Source organism: Talaromyces amestolkiae (genome assembly GCF_001896365.1).
Source record: "Talaromyces amestolkiae strain CIB chromosome Unknown scaffold31.1, whole genome shotgun sequence".
NCBI lineage: Eukaryota > Fungi > Ascomycota > Eurotiomycetes > Eurotiales > Trichocomaceae > Talaromyces > Talaromyces amestolkiae.
In genome coordinates, this window is record NW_024468067.1 from 21,836 (window position 1) to 39,424 (window position 17,589).

The following is a 17,589-nucleotide window of genomic DNA, read 5'->3' on the forward strand; positions in this document are numbered from 1 at the left end:
CTTTCAATTCTCTGGACATGAGGTATATACTTTGCGCGCGGATGTAATTTCCACTCATCTTCGACTCTTTCAAGAACGAAAAATACAAATCTGATTTTCTTTTCAAGGCTGCTTTTCACTTGATATCGTCTTATTGTCATAACGCTGTCCTGGCATCGAGTCCTGGGTGATCTCATCTTGGGATACTTCACGATGGGAGATTACGGTCTCAAGGCCAAGCCCGGCCGCGACATTGTGATTGTGATTATTGTGTTTGCTATTATTTCAGTGATATCAGTAATACTGAGAATATATTCGAGAAGGATACTGAATATCAGTTTGGCGTTTGACGACTATCTTATCGTGGTGGCGATGGTGAGGCCCTATACCCTTCCGTGCGAATTTTCACAACTAACATCTCTTAGGTATTTGTCCTTGCAAATGCAATCCTAGTCATAACAAGTGTGTCTTTACTGCCTCCTTTTCTAACCAAAATTACATCAACTAACCCGTCACAACAGCCGTCACACGAGGCGGAGTCGGATTCCACATGATCTCTCAAGTCCCTATAGCAGATGTCAAATTCGTCCTCAAAGCAATTATCCCCATGCAAGCATTATACGGCATCGGTCTAGCTCTCGTCAAAACATCCATGATGGGCCTATACTGGCGACTATTTGGCTCTAAAACGAGTTTCCGAACCGCCGTCTATATTGTTGGTGCGATCGTCTGGGGCTGGGGTCTGAGTATCGTCCTGGAGGTGTTTCTACTATGTACGCCCTTTGAGTTCAACTGGAATCAGGCAGTAGCTGGACATTGTGCGAATCGAAACGCGGCGTTCGTTGCTGCCGGTGTGCTCAATTTAATGACGGATTTATTGGTTTTGTCGCTGCCCGTGACACACATTTGGAGACTGCAGTTAAGGACAGGACAAAAGATCGGACTGATTTTAGTATTCAGTCTTGGTTTGTTGTATGTGCTCTACATCCTTGCGCGCGTTTGGTCAAGGTTTGCTGACTTCCTCCAGTATCAGTGCTATCAGCATGATCCGAGTCAGGTCCGCTATCTAACAGGCATTCAAATCTTGTATTTTCAATAGATTATTTCTCAAGTCGTGGTTGGGTTAGGGTTCTTTATCAGGGAATGAGAACGGGAACAGTAACACGAAAAGAACGGAACGTTGTATACCCGAATGGTCATTCAAAGGAGGTAGAATGGTCTCTGATACATTTATTCTTGACGGTAGAAGTTTTCAGCACATTGTTGCAATGATTTGCTGCCTAGGTATTGTTACTGCCGCGGGGAGGGTCTCCTTTACAGCTTTTGTGAGGGCGCTCACAGATCTCGTACATCTCAGTCCGGACTCGGGCTCACTAAGTTGCTGAGCATCGTTACGTGACAAACTTTAGGGACCGTGTTATTGCCTGTGAGCATGATTGAACTCTCACTCTCACTCTTCACTTAACTAGTCACACTGGCTCGGTGTTTCATTTCGAGCATTAGTTACGCCCTCGCCAATCTGACGTATGTCGCAAAGAAGCAAGCAGTAGTATATAGTCACTGTTGAATTCCTGAGGTTATATAAGGTCGTATGAGTACCTATTCTTGATTGCCCTAGTCTATCATTTAAAACTACCTTGATTGCAATGAACATTGATACAATTTTTGGGAAAATGGGGCAGGGCTTATAGGACCGCGGAATTAGTTGTTCTTCTTTCCTTCAGCCTCAACTTCACAGCCGGCAGTATTCTCGTCCATTAACGTAACTGAAAGTGCCACTAGTATACCCAGTTGTTGTAGCTTAAGGTACGGAAACCCTTCGAATTTCATGTGCTTAAATTGTAACTCATGGTGAGAGGGCGATCGAGTTCTACCGTACGTCTAATAACAGATCGAGATAATGCTTGCTAATATTGTGTATACCCAGTCCGTTAATTGTTTCTTCCAGTTACCATGGCATGTGACATAGAAACTTTTCATTGGTAGACTTTGAAGCCTCTAAAATCTATACGCTTGGAGCTTGCAATATCCGGGCTAGCAATAGCAGGTATCCCAAAGACAGGCTCAGTATCATCTCTGAACGTAATTTCATTGGACTCAATACGAGCAATGTTTCTCACGCCAGGCACGCGAAACGAAACTTCGTTACATGTACCTCGCGACGAAATTCTAAAGTCTGATCAGTCTGTCGTAGAGTTAGAAACCTAGTCTGTGACGTCTTTTCATGTTCAGGCCTGTGACCGTGTTGACAGTGCTTGACGCGATCTCGGATGAACCGAGATCAACGAACACTTACACGACACGCACAGGTTTGAAGTAAAGTGCGAGACCTGTCTTGGCTTATTGACCCGCTAAATTGCCTCTTCTGCCTAGGGTTCGCTCAACAGGTTATTGCAGTTGCTTGCAAGCAGGTCTGACAGAGGCCAAGGAATTATACTGTTGCAGAATCGCTGAGGATGTCCATTTTGCTTGGAATCAGAGTGATTTCAGGCTGCATAGGTTCCAAGACATGATTGGATCGATCAGGCATTTTGATCCAGATAAAGTGTGATAGCACTAGGAAGTTCCCAAGCCGCCTGCTGATGAGAAATACCGACAACAATCCCAACGTAGCAAAATGATATCTTCGATTAAGAGATCTGGGGCCAGTCGTCGAGAGGCTAGGATATGGACGTCAACGAAGTCTCTCTTCCCATCGGATAACGGCCTTAGCCAATCGTACATACACCAAGCACAGCATCCAGAACATCTAGGAATTGCTAGCACTCAAACCTCGCGTCGACAATGGTAGGTGTAGAGGACTTGCTCGAACAGGCAGATTGAGTATTTCATTGATAGTAGGGAAAAATCGCGAGTACTTCTTTCAACCCTCGGCTGACTCTTGAATGGAGGAGAGGGGATAGGCAAATTTTTCAGTAATCAATTCTTGAACGATAAGAGTTACGTGATTTTCAGGCGAGACATGGGCAACAAGGGATAGCATAGGGATCAATTGAAGTTACCAATATGATTCTATCCTACCAGAACAGGTACAGGTTTAAGGCAAGACGTAGCTCAAAAAGTTATAAGAAGCTATTCGCGGCGGTTAGGACCCTACATAAAGCAGGCCGCAAAATCGGATCAGAGAATCACAGAACAATAGCGGAATAGGTTGGTGGCTGGTTAGAATGAAAGACTTCTACGCGGAAACAGTCTCGAACATTCCCAAAGGCCGCTTGGAATTGGTTCGAACTTCGCGCCCGCCACATTCCTTTTACGTCCAGTGCAACTTGTCCATTCGTTGATAGTAGTCAGAATCCGTCTCTCCATCTTCCTTAGGTTCGTCGACCGCTTTCACGCATCCATACTTACCGCATACGCCAATAGCATTGGTGGTTCCTGCCCGACAGTCGTTGTCGCCCCCAATGTCGCACCAGGTACAAACGCTATTTGAGTACCTGATACAATCCGAATCGAAACGACAAGCAATGTCCGAGCAATATCGCCATCTCTTTGTTAAACTAGTGCCGAGATCGTATGTTACCAACCAGTCACCGGCAGGTTCATGTTCAGGCAGTTTGAGCTCTGGGTTGCGCTTGTTTATTGCTTGTGCAAATATCACCCTAGCATATGGGGGATCAAAAACGAATGTTGTTTCGTTGGTCTCAGAATTTTTGATTTCTACAGTTGCCGAGGTCCCATCTATAGAGAAGTAATATCCATCTGCCTTCGGTAGCATTGCTTTCTCTATTTGTTCCTTCACATGACTTGCAGTCTCATTGTCAAAACGGGTGTCGATAAAGTACAATTGATTTGGGCCCGCCCTTGCCACGTATGGAGTATCTGGCGCTATAACTTGGAGGCCGTACCATGTTTCGATAGTCTTTGGGACGTAGCTGCCCCGATACTCCTCAAGGAAGGTTGGCCCCCCCTCAGATAGTCGGAATAGGTACAGTAGCACAACAATGAGTAGCGTCGGAAGCATTCTGGTAAAGGGATGAGTTGTTGTTTCTGTATTTCTGTGTTTTTGTCGAGTATTTTAAATGGTCAGAGACGCGCGTTCGTTTCAGCCAATTAATAAGCAAGTAGTTCGTATATGATTGCCTTTAAAGGCACTTGTAAGCCCTGAGCCAGCCTAGATATTTATAAAGTCATAAAGAATTCCTGGTGGCTTACCATGCTATGATCGCTGACATCAATTTTACAAGGTGAGAGCATGAGTAAACAATTGGCTAACGTATTGCTGCCGCTACAGCTTGCTGACCTCCTGGATGCTGACCATTTATATGCTGACCGCTTATGTCCTGACCGCATATACGCTGACTTCCTGTATTATTATGATTATTATTTAATCAAACTTAATATCCGTATGGAGCACTACAGGCCATAACAGCCAAGCCAACTTCCCGTATAAAAATGATAGTGAATGCTGACCCCCGCATGTGCTGACCACTACCTAGCGCCGGGAGCTTGAAGCTTATCTGTTGATTGCGAAGACCTAACTTGAATTGAAAGAGACTAGATGGTCAACAGTGATTGTTATTCGAGAAAGTTAATGCTGAGGTATGTACTGGCTGCTTCACAATTTCAAGGCTATTATAATTAATGATATCTATGTTGGGAAATCACTGTACATGGTATTAGTTGTGATAGTATTAGTTTTGTTACTTCTCGCTAATTGTAAGGGCCTATTTAATTAGGATCGAATAGAAGCAATATTTAGATCCAAAAAGAAAAAGAAAAAGAAAAGAGAAACAAAATCAGAATGAAAGAAATGGATAGAACTCGGAGTAGTCCCGTGACCTGGTAATGCCTAGATAAAGAAATTAGCAAATGCAGTCTTATCACATGCATGTTTGTGTTGTCGTTGGGGCAGTGCTGTTACATTTACTTCTTTTTGACTTGCTTTCTTGGAATCTTGCAAATCGTGAAAAATTTGAACAACCTTCAATCACAAACCTTCTTCCACACAAGAAAAACTGACCGATCAAATGTCTACCTACAACGAGAACAAAATAATACCTGACCAAGACGCGGTCAAATCCCTACACGAGCTGACAGCATCGGTCCAGGATCTCTGTAGTATTATCAGCTCAGAACATAGCAGCTCTCGTCCCGATAAATCTCGGGAAGAATTGAAGGCTAAAGATGCGATCTCAAGCACACTCGACGAGCAAATCAAAAATGGTCGGCCGGAAAAGATCCCGGACTGGAAAAAAGTTGAGCTGATGCCTGTCGACGAAATTGAGGTGAAGAACAAGCAATATACGCAGAAGTACGAAGGTGAGTATTCACTCAACCATGGTTCTGACAGAAACAAAGCTAATGTTTGATACTTACGTTATTACTTGGCAGACTTTTGGAAAGATGTTGATGAATCCACTAAGTTGGAAAAGGAGGCTACCGTTCAAGCCTACGCGTCGGCTTTTAGCAGATTTCAAGAAATATATCGTCTCATCGGATGGCGTGACATAGACGACGACGAAGCGATTTTTGACAATCTTGTTCTTACAGAATCCCGCGATCTCCTCATCGAGTCCATCTTTGGCGTCGAGTTATATCAAATGTCCAAACGTGGCCAATTTTGCGAACCATCGCGCATGCTCTTTGAGTATTCTCGCCTTCCACGACTACTCATCATCCTCGCCCGGATTGCATGCAGGCAGATGGGAGCAGACAAAGAATTAAAAAAAGGACCATTTGATGCTCTTACAATTGTGCGTGTTTTGACTTTTACAGCACGTATACTGAAGGGTGGTCAAGTCGCCTCGTCATTATCAATGGAAACGCTTCTTCATATGTGCCACGCACGTCGAATCCTAGATCAGCCAAGCGCTAATGATGTGGACTCTTACAGTAAACAGTTTGATCTATTGTATGATTGTTTGACGGCTCTAGATTTTACGAGGAAGTTTCGAGAAATCAGGGAACCTCTATGCGAACTGTTCTACATACGGTACAAATCCGAGTCAATCCGCGAGTTATTTCAGCGTGTGAGGACTCTTGAAGAGGCTACTATCGGAATCGAAAGGTATCCAGAGCTACCATTAGAAGAGAATACTGACTCGACGTTTCATCCCGAGATATTCACCATTTCCTATCTACAGCGATTTGGACGACTAAACATCGAATGGACTGATTGTTTGGACGAGCATCTGAAGATTTTTGCAAATCGGAACTGTATCAGAGTCTTTGCTCATCCCACATTCTTCTACAATGATATTGATTTACATAAGTAAGTACCGAATTGTTGAAATGGCATAGTTAATATCTGCTAACCTCAGGGTATTGAAGAGCTAAGCGTGACTATTATGAATCAACATACTTAGAGCTGTCGCGGACTTACGGTCTTCTGTTTCGACCAACATCGTCCAGAAGCCTCCAGCGTCTAAGACAATATGTCACCGCTGGAGATGACGATCAAATACTATGGTACAACAGTGAGACATTCAACGGTCGTCCTATCCATCGGTTAAAGCATCATGTGGAAAAAGAGGTTGCTACTAAACTAAAGAAAATCATGGACATCGATCCCATTCGATATCCAACCAAAGACATTCTGTCGGAGAGCTTTTACCGCTGTTCGATTCCACCAAGCATACAAGTAGCGTTCGATATCACCAACCCATTTAGAGCAGTCAAGAGAATCTTTAAGCGATGGGACCAACATACAGTAACATCGACCTCAATGCAACAAGTCTCAGACCTCACACCAAATTATCCAGAGGATCTCAGATTCATGATTGTTTCCATAATGGAAAACAGCTTTACCGATATGGAGTCCTTTGTGCGGTTCCCCTATTTTGCGCCTCGACTTCGCCGGCTAAAGATGTATCTGGATTCGCGCCAGCCAAGCACAATCCGTGAGCTATGGTATGATCGTAGGGATTATCAGTCATGGTGTATATTTTGGGGAGCTGGTTTCTTTGCTGTTTGTGTTTTACTCTTGATGCTCTTCATTCTGCTTGCACAGCTAGACTGTATCTGAGGTAGTGATCCCCAGATATTTCCAGAAGATGGACATTCCTCGATTTTGTAAGGGAGAGACTGGATTGTAGTGAGAATATTAAATGCCCATTACCTGTTTCGGGAGTTTTACACCCGCTTCAGCTTCTCTTATTTTCGAGTTTGACTTTCTTTTCATTGGAGCTTTATACAGAATTGTGAGGTCAATCCAGTAGGCAGATGCTATATTGATGTATTAATTATTGTCCTGTCCCATTGAAAGTGATATATACATGAGATGAAGAGCAAGGATGATGGGAAGAAACAGTCCTAGACTAGAATATTAAAACACGACCCATCGGTTGTTCCCAAAGTCAGTTGATTCAGCAACATGTGATCCAACTGATCTCTGAGTTTTGAAATTCTTAGAAGCTTCCACTAAAAGAATTCTAAGATTTGGATCGGCCGCGAGGATATCAAGGGAAACACCAAAGTCGTATAGAGATATGACTTTTTCGAGAAGCCGATCTGCTTGGTCACAGATACGAGCTCTTTGACTTTGTACTAAAGCGGCGGTTTCACGTTGTTGATTCGTCTGCTCGAAAGATAATCCTAGTAATCAGCTAATTGCAAATGTGGTGGTACGAGTTCATGACTTGTGTACTTTAATTCCATTGTCCATGTAGGATTCGTATCCTTGATGTCCCTGTAACAATTCATCAGGGCTACTAAGAAACTGGCCATCGATCTCAAAGTTATCATCTCGTTCGGCTCGGTCCAACATAGTAAACTTGCTCAGCGAGAGAATATCAGCGTACTTTGTGTGGACTATAAAACTGGTCTCGCACAGTTTTAACACTGCCTTACCTGGTCATCAAGTGTCTGGCCTTCTTGACTCTCTTGACCAGGAGAGAAGACAGATGCTTGTGACTTAGTCAGAAATGAAATCCTAATATTCAATTTTTAAACACTCACTAAGAGACTCAATCTGTTGTCTTGAAGAACGATCCTGAGATTCCTTTGACGATCCTGGTAGACTCAAATCCCGTAAAATTTGGTCCAATGTACCGAATGCAAGCTCATTTTGCTGAGTGTTGTCGTCACTTTTATCTGTAATCCCATTTTCCACTTGCCCTTCGCAAAAGGAGTTTCGTCGCTGTGCCTTCATTCTTTCCCCTGAAGATAAGTCAGACTAGATATATTCAAAACCTAATTCTGGGGGTGTACAAACGATGCTTGCGTTGAGCCATGCGATTCTGGAATTTTCTCCGGCGTACCCTGTCCAGTTCTTGGGAGCCATCAAAGGGGGTGTGGCTACTCATTTTGGCTCTCTGTTGAGCACGTACTCGTTACACAGAAAACGCCATGGTGCCTTCTATTTGTATGGTTTAGCGGCGCAGATTATAGTATGCGGCGCAGTCAAAACTTGATGCAACATTCCATCTTTGTATATCTACCAACACTCCATAACCGAAAAGAAACGATCTTCACCTAGTCATGCAGGGATTGCGGGCCCATTCTAATCCTGTCGTGTTGCCGCCATGATCACTCCCAAAATTTCTGTGTTCGTTGATCGATTCTATGCCCGGTCTCTTGAGAGGTAAGCGTATCAATGCTCCAAGCATGAATCGACATGAGAGCCATCGCAGGTGGTTCCTCTCATGAATGGAGAACACTATAATACTCAACAACGCTTCGGTGCCATGCACATCACATTGAGTTTTGGAAGACTCGCTGAGAATTGATTGGGGTGCACGAATCATTTCCTGTTTTTATGTTGGCTAATCCAAGGAGAGAAAATTTAAACATCCTTGTCCGAACAGTCAACCAAGAAATACACGCACCTACTATCAACTGACTACCTTGTGCAGACGTATGTACGTACTAGCAAAAAAAAACAGCCCACCCCTGTAGCCACAGAGAACTCACCGCCAATAGCATGTATCAAAGTGGATGTTTAGTATTTTTACAGCGCTTATTCCAGCTCCACTGTAACGAATGTTGGCTGCACTTCTGACTCCTATCTTTGGATGTATTCTACTGGACAGCGCCATCCTTATCTTTCAGATGAGAGAGCTCGACTCCACTATGAGAGGGGAATGTGGTATTGTCATGCAACCGAAGGAATCGGTCCAATAGGGCAAAGCCGTGAAATGAGACATCAAGCCAGTGGCCTCCTACGTAGTACGTAGAAGACCTTCTATAGGCTCGTTACTGCGGCTGAAAACGACTAAAAATGACTTTGCGGCGCAATTAAAGCACTGACCATGAGCAAATCATTAGACATACGTGATTCCATATTAATCCCCGCCGAGCTCACGTAGGCGAAAACTCCGGTTTGCGAGTAAGCGTATGTAATTGTAAAGAGGCCTTATAAATTAATACGAGGACATCCAACCTTACATATATAAGCCAGTAAAAAGGCTCTCTAATAGAGTTGTGGGCATAAATCGCAGACAGACGCCAAAACGCGTGTGACAGGCAAGTTTTCTGCCCCGAATGGAAACTGATGAACAATACTCCATGGATTATGTAGTCACAAATATACTTTTTTAGCCAATCATAGTGCATAGTTTCCAATATTACATTGGGCATCGGAGCCCGAGCTTTCATGCCCTTTCGATTCCTGGCATTGTGATTCACAATGGCAGATTTCAGATCTCAAGTATTCAAATGGGCACTGGAACCGCGTCCGGGGCATACAATGCAAGCCCCGGATTCAACGCCATTTGACCTCATACATTATCTGCTCAAGACGCCCGACAAGACTGATGTAACAATCAAACACAAGTCCAAGGCATCTGCTAAGATTTCCGAAGTATAGAAACTGCCCCAAGGACATTTTCGACCGGCACCGAACGCAACTCACAAGCAACTTCGACCGGCAAGAAAAAGCAAGCGACTCAGACGACGACTATATAAATTTCTTTGCGAAGGACGCAACACCAATCACTCTTTGTCCAAAGGGGGGGCATTCTAAGCAAAGTTGGAGATAAAAAACGAAATTATTGCAAAGTTCAACGCGAAGGTGCCGGTGAGAGAGATGCTCGAAGAGTCGGAGAACAACATGGCGACGTTCTGATCCGGCGAAAGGATTTTTATAATCTCGGTCACATAATTGAGGTTGCTGTTCCGAGATCATTGAGCCAGACTCAGAAGAATCTGCAACCCACTGTCAAATCTCAAAATGTTATATCTTGAGGTATTCGCTGTGTTTGCTTAAAAGCGACTGGAACATAAAACGGGAGAGTCATCATGCAGAGGACCCTGTTTCATCTATCTCTTCCCAATATCTAGTGGACTACTCCAAAGCATCATAGCTACTACTACCAACTTGAAAGATGTTTCATTTCCTCGCCGTCCTACCGTCCCGCTGTCCCGCTATCAGTCTGTGCCCATGGCCTTACCTAGGTGTAGCCGTGCCTACTGTTTCTCGTCTAGTACATCCTCTCAACGGATTTCATTTCATATATGGTCTTATAAACGATCTACTACGTAGGACATGTTCTAAGAGAATCGTCCCACCACAACAGGCTCAGAAGGAAAAGAGCTCCAAATCACGACATTCACAAAATCACTTCTAACAAGCAGCAAGGATTAGTAAACTTGGGCAACAGCTTTCTGATTTTCGTTTCCAGTTCAAATTAGTGATTGACGAACATACTGATATGCTCCGCTGGGCACTTTTTTCTGTCGTACTCAGATTGATCACTACATTGCGTGCCCATAGTGATGGTTAAGGTCAGTGAACCGCTAAGTTAGCAGAGAATGTTGATGAAATCCCATCGAAGATCAGCGGTTGGCACTCAGTTCGTTCTATATTGCACATTGAGTACGCCGAGTTATTTCGCAACATTCAGGGGTTCGCCAGCCACTCGCGGGACGTGGGGCGAAGCGGTAGCTAGGACAAACGTTGTATAGATTCATGTTTGCACGCCGTTAGAGCGCACTCTTTGGTTTCAAAGATAGCGTGACCTCTTCAGTGTTTTGCGGGGTTGATAGAAGATTCTAATAGACTCAGATAGCGCAGCAAGTTCAAGTAGGTGCGATATAAATAGGTCGTCTTTCGTCCATAGATATCCTATTTATCATCTAATCCATGGTCATTTCACCCGATTCCCGAAAACCCTATAAATCTACAAGCAATTCTGCCCAAGAGCACCATGAAATTGGCACAGTTCCTACTTGTTAGCGGGGCTTTTTGGCCTCTCGCCCACGGTGCTTTACTGGGATCTACAGTTACACTTCCAAACGGCGCCGGAACGGTTCAGGGTCTGCCCCGTAACAACAAAACGTCCATCCTCAGTTTTCTGGGTATACCCTTTGCCGAACCACCCGTGGGCAGCTTACGCTGGGCACCACCGCAGCCTGTCAATGCTTTAAGCCCCAACCCATACAACGCCACCGAGTTTGGACCAGGCTGTTACCAATCGGAGATTGCAGCTCCTGCATTTGGGCCCATTAGTGAAGATTGTTTGACTGTGAACGTATGGACAGGAGCCCAGGACACCGCGGAGAAGAGGCCAGTAATGGTCTGGATTTACGGCGGAGGATTTCAATTTGGTGCATCAAACCAACCAAATTACAACGGCGCGAATCTTGCTCAGCAAGGAGTTGTCCTAGTGAGCTTTAACTATAGGCTCGGGGTGCTAGGTTTCTTAGGATTGAGTGAACTAGATGTTCCAGGAGGAGCAAATTCTGGGAATTTCGGAATACAAGACCAACTTGCAGCGCTTAGATGGGTTAAAAAGAATATTGCCGCGTTTGGGGGTGATCCTGACAATGTGACCGTGTTCGGAGAGTCTGCAGGCGCACATTCAGTGGGATTACTGCTCTCGTCTCCATTATCCGATAGCCTTTTCAACAAGGCCATCATGGAGAGTGGTGCATATTGGGATAGCGAGCACGGTTCGATCCAGAACTTCACTCAGACAAGGACCAAGGGTTCGGCTCTCATGCAAAAGTTAGGTGTTTCTACTGTCTCGGATCTACGCGCCCTCAGCGCGGAGACGATCAATAATGCCGCACTTTGGAATAGCAGTACAGACCCGGCAATCACAGCATTCGCCCCAAATATCGATAATTATGTTGTACCCGCAGTCCCTGCCGAGGCATTCAATCGTGGGAGCGCGCAGAAGGTGTCGGTCCTGGCTGGATTCAACGCAGATGAAGAGTATCTATTTCTTTCAAGAGCAATACCTCACAACACCACTGCTCAATTCAGGCAATCAGCCCAAGTACTTTTTGGACCTCAAACGGTCGAGTTCCTGAACTTCTATGACGGTGCTACAGAGGCGCAGGCCACGCAATCCGCTCTGGATCTTGATGGCGACCTAATCATCCGTGAGCAAACTTTCGAGGCTCTTGATCGGCAAGCCTCGGTCAATCATCAGACAGTCTACGCTTATTATTTTACATACACCTCATCATATTCACCAGTAGCAGCGCATACTGCAGAAGTAAACTTTGTATTTGGCAACCTAGGCCCCAACCCAATTTTCGGTCAAACTCCAGGACCCTCAGCTACGGATTTCACGTTGTCGCGAACGATGATGGAATATTGGACAAATTTTGCGAAAATCGGGAATCCTAATAATGTCAGCGCTGGCCTCCCCGTTTGGCCTCAATATACCAGCGGCAATGGATTCAACTTCCTCGAAATTGGCGATAATATCACAGCCATAACCAACCCGTATCTGGCTCGTTTCGAATTTATTAGCAGTCTTCGCCATAATGGATCCCTCCCAATCACTTGGCGAAATGAATTTGATGATAATTAGGCTAATGGCTTGATGGAATAGGTCATGTGAATCTTGAAGGGAGTAAAATTCAAGGAACGAGGTATCGGTGAAAATCAGTGTTGCGATCATGCCTTCGATCCCATGTTGTCAATCATATATTTAGGATCTCCGTATACAACCCTACAAATATGGACTTCTACGGTCTTCGTTGAGTCATGTTCAACTTTCAATTGTAAAAACTCTTCTTATTTCAGCGTCGATGGAAAACTTGGAAGATTTTTGGCTAATCAATGATCAAGATCGGAGCATGAGGATTCTTGTTGTTTAATAATATGAGGTCGTGGGTCGATTGTAGTGAGGGCTGGTGGTAGGAAGATGAAGGTTAGATATGCAATTTTGATGCCCATCCTGGCCGGGAAAAGCCTCAAGATGAAGGCTTCGTGCAACACGTCTGATCCTGAGTCCCTGACTAGGAGACAAAGGAGACACCATAATAAGCGTTATTCAAGACTGGTATTATTGGTCTTTGAGAGCACTCAAATATCCCAGGTATCAAAATAAGTAATCAATAATGGCCTATAATCGTATTGAATGTAACTGTCCGCCCAGGTATCTAGCCCAGCTTAGGTTTCACACAAATATGTATCGGGTTGACAAGTTTACGCAGGATGCTAAAGAGTAAAACAGGAATTATTTCACCACTCAGCAATCTGCTGAAGACCGCTATTCCTAATTCTTGTAAAGCTTTTCACGAAGCCGTGCCATGATGATTCTTAAAGTCAAGCTCTTTCACTGGCGCATCTATGTGATAGTTCATGGTCTTGGTCAAATCTCCTAAGAAGAAACAAATGACAAGTGCGAGCGTACCAAATGGGGCCGCGATGATGAAAACGACACGCATGCCATCTGCGTGTGCTTGCTTCAAGGCAGCGGAACCAGCGTCTATAATAGACGTTGTCAGCCCGGGGATGCTTTCGAGCACTGTACTGTTGGCATTGTTCGATAGGGCTTCGATGAATGGCCCCACAGATGTACTCGGTAACCCTGTATCTATCGCTGCCTTGGCTATATAACTTGGGATATAGTTTGCTAGACAGCTATTCAGGGCAGCGGAATAGATGGCTGTGAAAACAGTGGCAGACACTGCTCGTGCACTTGTGGTCGCCGCTGTGGCTGTGGCAATCAATTCGTGGGGCGTGGACAACTGAACGCCAGCGATGATGAGAATGAGCGGTGCACCAAATCCGATGCCAGCGAGCCCAGCAAAAATGATCGCGGAGACATTATCAGAGGGCTCAATCGTGGCTAACCCGATCATTCCACAGGTGAAGATCAGGAATCCGACAAATAGCGGTAATCGAATCGTCCTTAACTTTGTGCTCGCGTAGCCATAGGGAACGGTACTGAATGCACAGGCAACCAAAATGGGTACATCTCTTGCTGTTTGGAGAAAGGGGTCTGTTTCGAACAAAAAGGAAGTCCTATTGGGGCTTGATCAGCATTTCTCCTCGACTTGATAAACTTGAAGCATTTAAACCCTTACATAATGGGATAGAATAGAATATAGGCAAATAGTAGAATGCCTTCAATAAATATGAGTGCCACACAAAGGTTAAATGTCCGTCCCCTTTGCTTTCCTCCCCGGAATAGATCATGATTGAGAATACCAGTCTGCGTTCCCTTCCATTCGTAGAGACCGAATAGCACAAGCACGATCAATCCTAATACCAGCGTCGCGAGAACCGGAGCGGCGGTCCATGCATAGAGACCTCCTCCTAGATTCAGTCCCACGAGGAATAGTGTCAGGCCAGTGGTGAGCAGTGCAGCACCAGGGAGATCCAATATCCCCTCCACTTCTGGAGAAGCGAAAGATGACCTAGGCTGGTGTTTCTTTTTGGCGGACGGTAACCAATAATTAGGCAGACTGAAGTGAGACCCCATAGGCCCATCTGTATCCACTGTAGCCATTTGGTATAGATGAATGGCAGAAGGGACATTCAAGGTACCACTAGCAAAGAAATATTGCCAGCCAGTATGCGCATTTTGTTTCGTCAACGCACCGATAATGAGTGGTCCGGTGGTGACTCCAATAGCAGCAGCTACATTCATGCAGGTTTGTGCCACTAGAATTGACGAAATCAGCTGCTGTAGTTTACATTTTCTCATATTCTCAGACATACTTGGTCGCCATTTTTTGGGCAAGATCTCACTAGGAACCGTGTATGCCAACGGAACAGTCGCGAAACCAAAACCGATCAGTACTTGAGCCACAATAACCCTGTAAATACTGGTTGAACCCGGTGCTGTTGCTGCTCCTATGAAGGATACCGTCGAGCAACCGACCATAATCGTTTTACTGAACTGGAATGCATCTGACGCTGACGCAATGACCAGTGCTAGAACTGCCTGCACGAGGGAAAGCGCATTCGGAATCCAAGTCTCCCGCTTGCTGTCGCTTAAATCTTTGGCTATGTAACTTAGTTGCCCTCTGTTAGTCTACCATCTTGGATTCATCGTCAACTGGACAACACACCGAAGCCGGCGGGCCTTGTAGGGCAAACMCCTGCACCATGTTCAAAAAAAAAAAAACATAGCAATCAGTGCAATCCAGGTCCGCACGTGGAATTCGGGCTCTTCATCTGCTTGTTCAACGCAGCTGGTTTCGGGGCCTGTCTTGTCAAAGTCGACTGCGAGAGAGTCTTTCTCAGCCATCGCCTTCGTTTCCAGAGAATTCGAGGGATCCGTTTAGCTGTCTCAATTGTCTTCCATTCGAATATACCGCTTACATGCTCTACATATTCGTTTTTCAATCGGCAACACTACCTCCTAGGAAGTACACAATAGTGAGTGTTCGTCCCGCCGTCCCACTTCACCCCGGCCCGGCACATCATTCTCATTCGGACATTACAGGGTATAAGGAAGTCTACTGTGATACAAATTAAGAAACCGCCCCGCAGGATTTCTCAAAACAAGTACGTCCTGTAGTACAGGCTCATACTTAATACTTTTGCGTTGTATTAAGCCAACCCTGCAGAAACTACAGCAACTCTCCTCGCAATATCACAAGCTTCAGCAATTTCCGCCTGTTCGGTTACACCTCTGGCTGAGCTACTATTGGCGAAGCCAGCCATTCACGTATTTGCCTATATATGGTACGGGAACCCCAAAGAAAGCGGCGTTATGAAACGCCTTAGTCTTTGTGAGGCATGGCGATTCAAACAGCACAGGACGGGGACACGGATGTCATCCAATTCACCTATACCAGACGCCCGCTTCTTCCGAATGCATACTGGTTGAGTTGCACGATGAATGAGAATACAGGTATTCAGACGGTAAGGCACTAACGTATCACGTAAAGCGACATTGTTTCTTAATCAAAATATTCATATCCAAGGTGACTACATGGCTGGTAGGCATCTCACCATTAACGCCGCTAGCGTCTGTCATCATAGAAGATTGGGTGCTCTATGCTAGTCACTGTAGTCGGTACTAAATACTATCAGTGAGAAGACTAATACTAAAGCACTATTTGTAAGAAATTCAATATAGGAAGCCCAATACTGGGTAGCGAATCCTATTTGCTAGTAAATCTTTAGAATAAAAGCTAGTATCTCATACCGGCCAAAAAAATTACAAGAGCAATTTTATTACCCGGGTAAGTGATGGATGAGGCAGGAAAACAAGATATTGTTTTTTTTCCTCACAATACAAAAATGACCAGTCAAATTCCCAATAAAAAAAAAGAATATCCACAGTGGACGCCTAGAATTACCAGTTCACAAACCAATGCACTCGAGGTGATTTTCGCTTGTAAGCGACGAATCTCCATTGGTCGGAGCATCACACGTATCATTATATTCAGAAAATACTATAGTCAAGTTGTATCATAGTCTCAAGTCGTACTCAAAATTGATAGATACGTAAAAATAGTACTACTGGATTTCGGTCGGTTCGAATTCATGCTGGCCACTTCCGGATATTTGTTGAAGTACGGAAACGGCAATGTTTATCACTGACACATTCCCGAAGCGTCTCCTGCACAACAGATGATACAGATGCAAGCGGTCTGTAGTATCACAAATCATACTAGTTTCGAACAAATCATGTTTGATCGGGGAGACTTTGCTTGCTGGCATTAATGCACTTAGCATGGATGTGGAGACTTATAGTTCGCCAACTCCACGATGCATCGCCGATCTAACTACGGCGATCTCCCTTGCTTCTTGCACGCCCCAATCTAGCGGTATACTACCTTCGCTATTTTCACCGTAACTTCGTGACTCGAGAAGGAATAATAAGCATACTGACAGACTTTTCATGCTCCTAGTGAATCATGGTATCGCTGATAAATCGCGTGGTAAATGCTTTTCTGCACCTTGATCTATATATGTTCTAGGGGTCTCAAGATCTACAAATGACGAGTCATTTGACAGCCCGAACTGCTAGAAGATGCGGGGTATATGAGTAGTAACTACTATGCTCTTTTTAGAGCCTTTAATCGAGAATGATCCACAAAAATAGACAAGTTAGTGCGATGCTATTGCGTCAGAGTACGCGATCTCATGATCCAGGGTCGTTTTAGCTTGATTCTAGACTTACTGAGGATCCATCGGGACTTGAACCTGATAGGTTCGGGGATAAGAGACGTGGTATTATAGATCAGTCCCATATAGAAAAGCAGTCTGTACAGTGTTTCCATGTAGGGTATCGTCACATAGCTCTTGAAAAGTACGAACTTCCCATCCGGGTACGTAGCATGAGACACCACTTTGGAGGACGGCTCGTAGTTAAGTGAGATAGCCCACCCAAACCCCCCGCCAGTTGTCAGTGCCTAGTGAGGAACATCTGGCTATGCATGCATTCGAGTGCATTAGCGCTTTTGTAAGCTCCCAGTCTTGATCATGTCCATTGCTGGTGGAGTCATGAGCGAAATGGTACTTCAGCT

General features: G+C 44.8%; 4 protein-coding genes across 4 annotated transcripts; 3 read left to right on the plus strand and 1 right to left on the minus strand.

The window, feature by feature from the left end:
- Positions 1–192: 192 nt before the first annotated feature.
- BHQ10_010236 (uncharacterized protein) lies at positions 193–1,049 on the plus strand (the record flags this gene model as incomplete). The annotated part of the gene is made up of 4 exons (XM_040872844.1): positions 193–354; positions 405–441; positions 501–951; positions 1,007–1,049. 4 exons carry the CDS (start codon positions 193–195, stop codon positions 1,047–1,049), a joined length of 693 nt encoding a protein of 230 aa, XP_040738738.1.
- A 3,900-nt stretch (positions 1,050–4,949) lies between these two features.
- On the plus strand, positions 4,950–6,197 carry BHQ10_010237 (uncharacterized protein; the record flags this gene model as incomplete). Its single annotated transcript, XM_040872845.1, has 2 exons — positions 4,950–5,241; positions 5,314–6,197. The coding sequence occupies 2 exons, from the start codon at positions 4,950–4,952 to the stop codon at positions 6,195–6,197; spliced, it is 1,176 nt and encodes a 391-aa protein (XP_040738739.1).
- Positions 6,198–11,066: 4,869 nt separating this feature from the next.
- BHQ10_010238 (uncharacterized protein) lies at positions 11,067–12,683 on the plus strand (the record flags this gene model as incomplete). The annotated part of the gene is made up of 1 exon (XM_040872846.1): positions 11,067–12,683. The coding sequence occupies one exon, from the start codon at positions 11,067–11,069 to the stop codon at positions 12,681–12,683; it is 1,617 nt and encodes a 538-aa protein (XP_040738740.1).
- Positions 12,684–13,392: 709 nt separating this feature from the next.
- On the minus strand, positions 13,393–15,356 carry BHQ10_010239 (uncharacterized protein; the record flags this gene model as incomplete). The annotated part of the gene is made up of 5 exons (XM_040872847.1): positions 13,393–14,125; positions 14,188–14,767; positions 14,825–15,112; positions 15,178–15,191; positions 15,235–15,356. 5 exons carry the CDS (start codon positions 15,354–15,356, stop codon positions 13,393–13,395), a joined length of 1,737 nt encoding a protein of 578 aa, XP_040738741.1.
- Between the last annotated feature and the right edge of the window lie 2,233 nt (positions 15,357–17,589).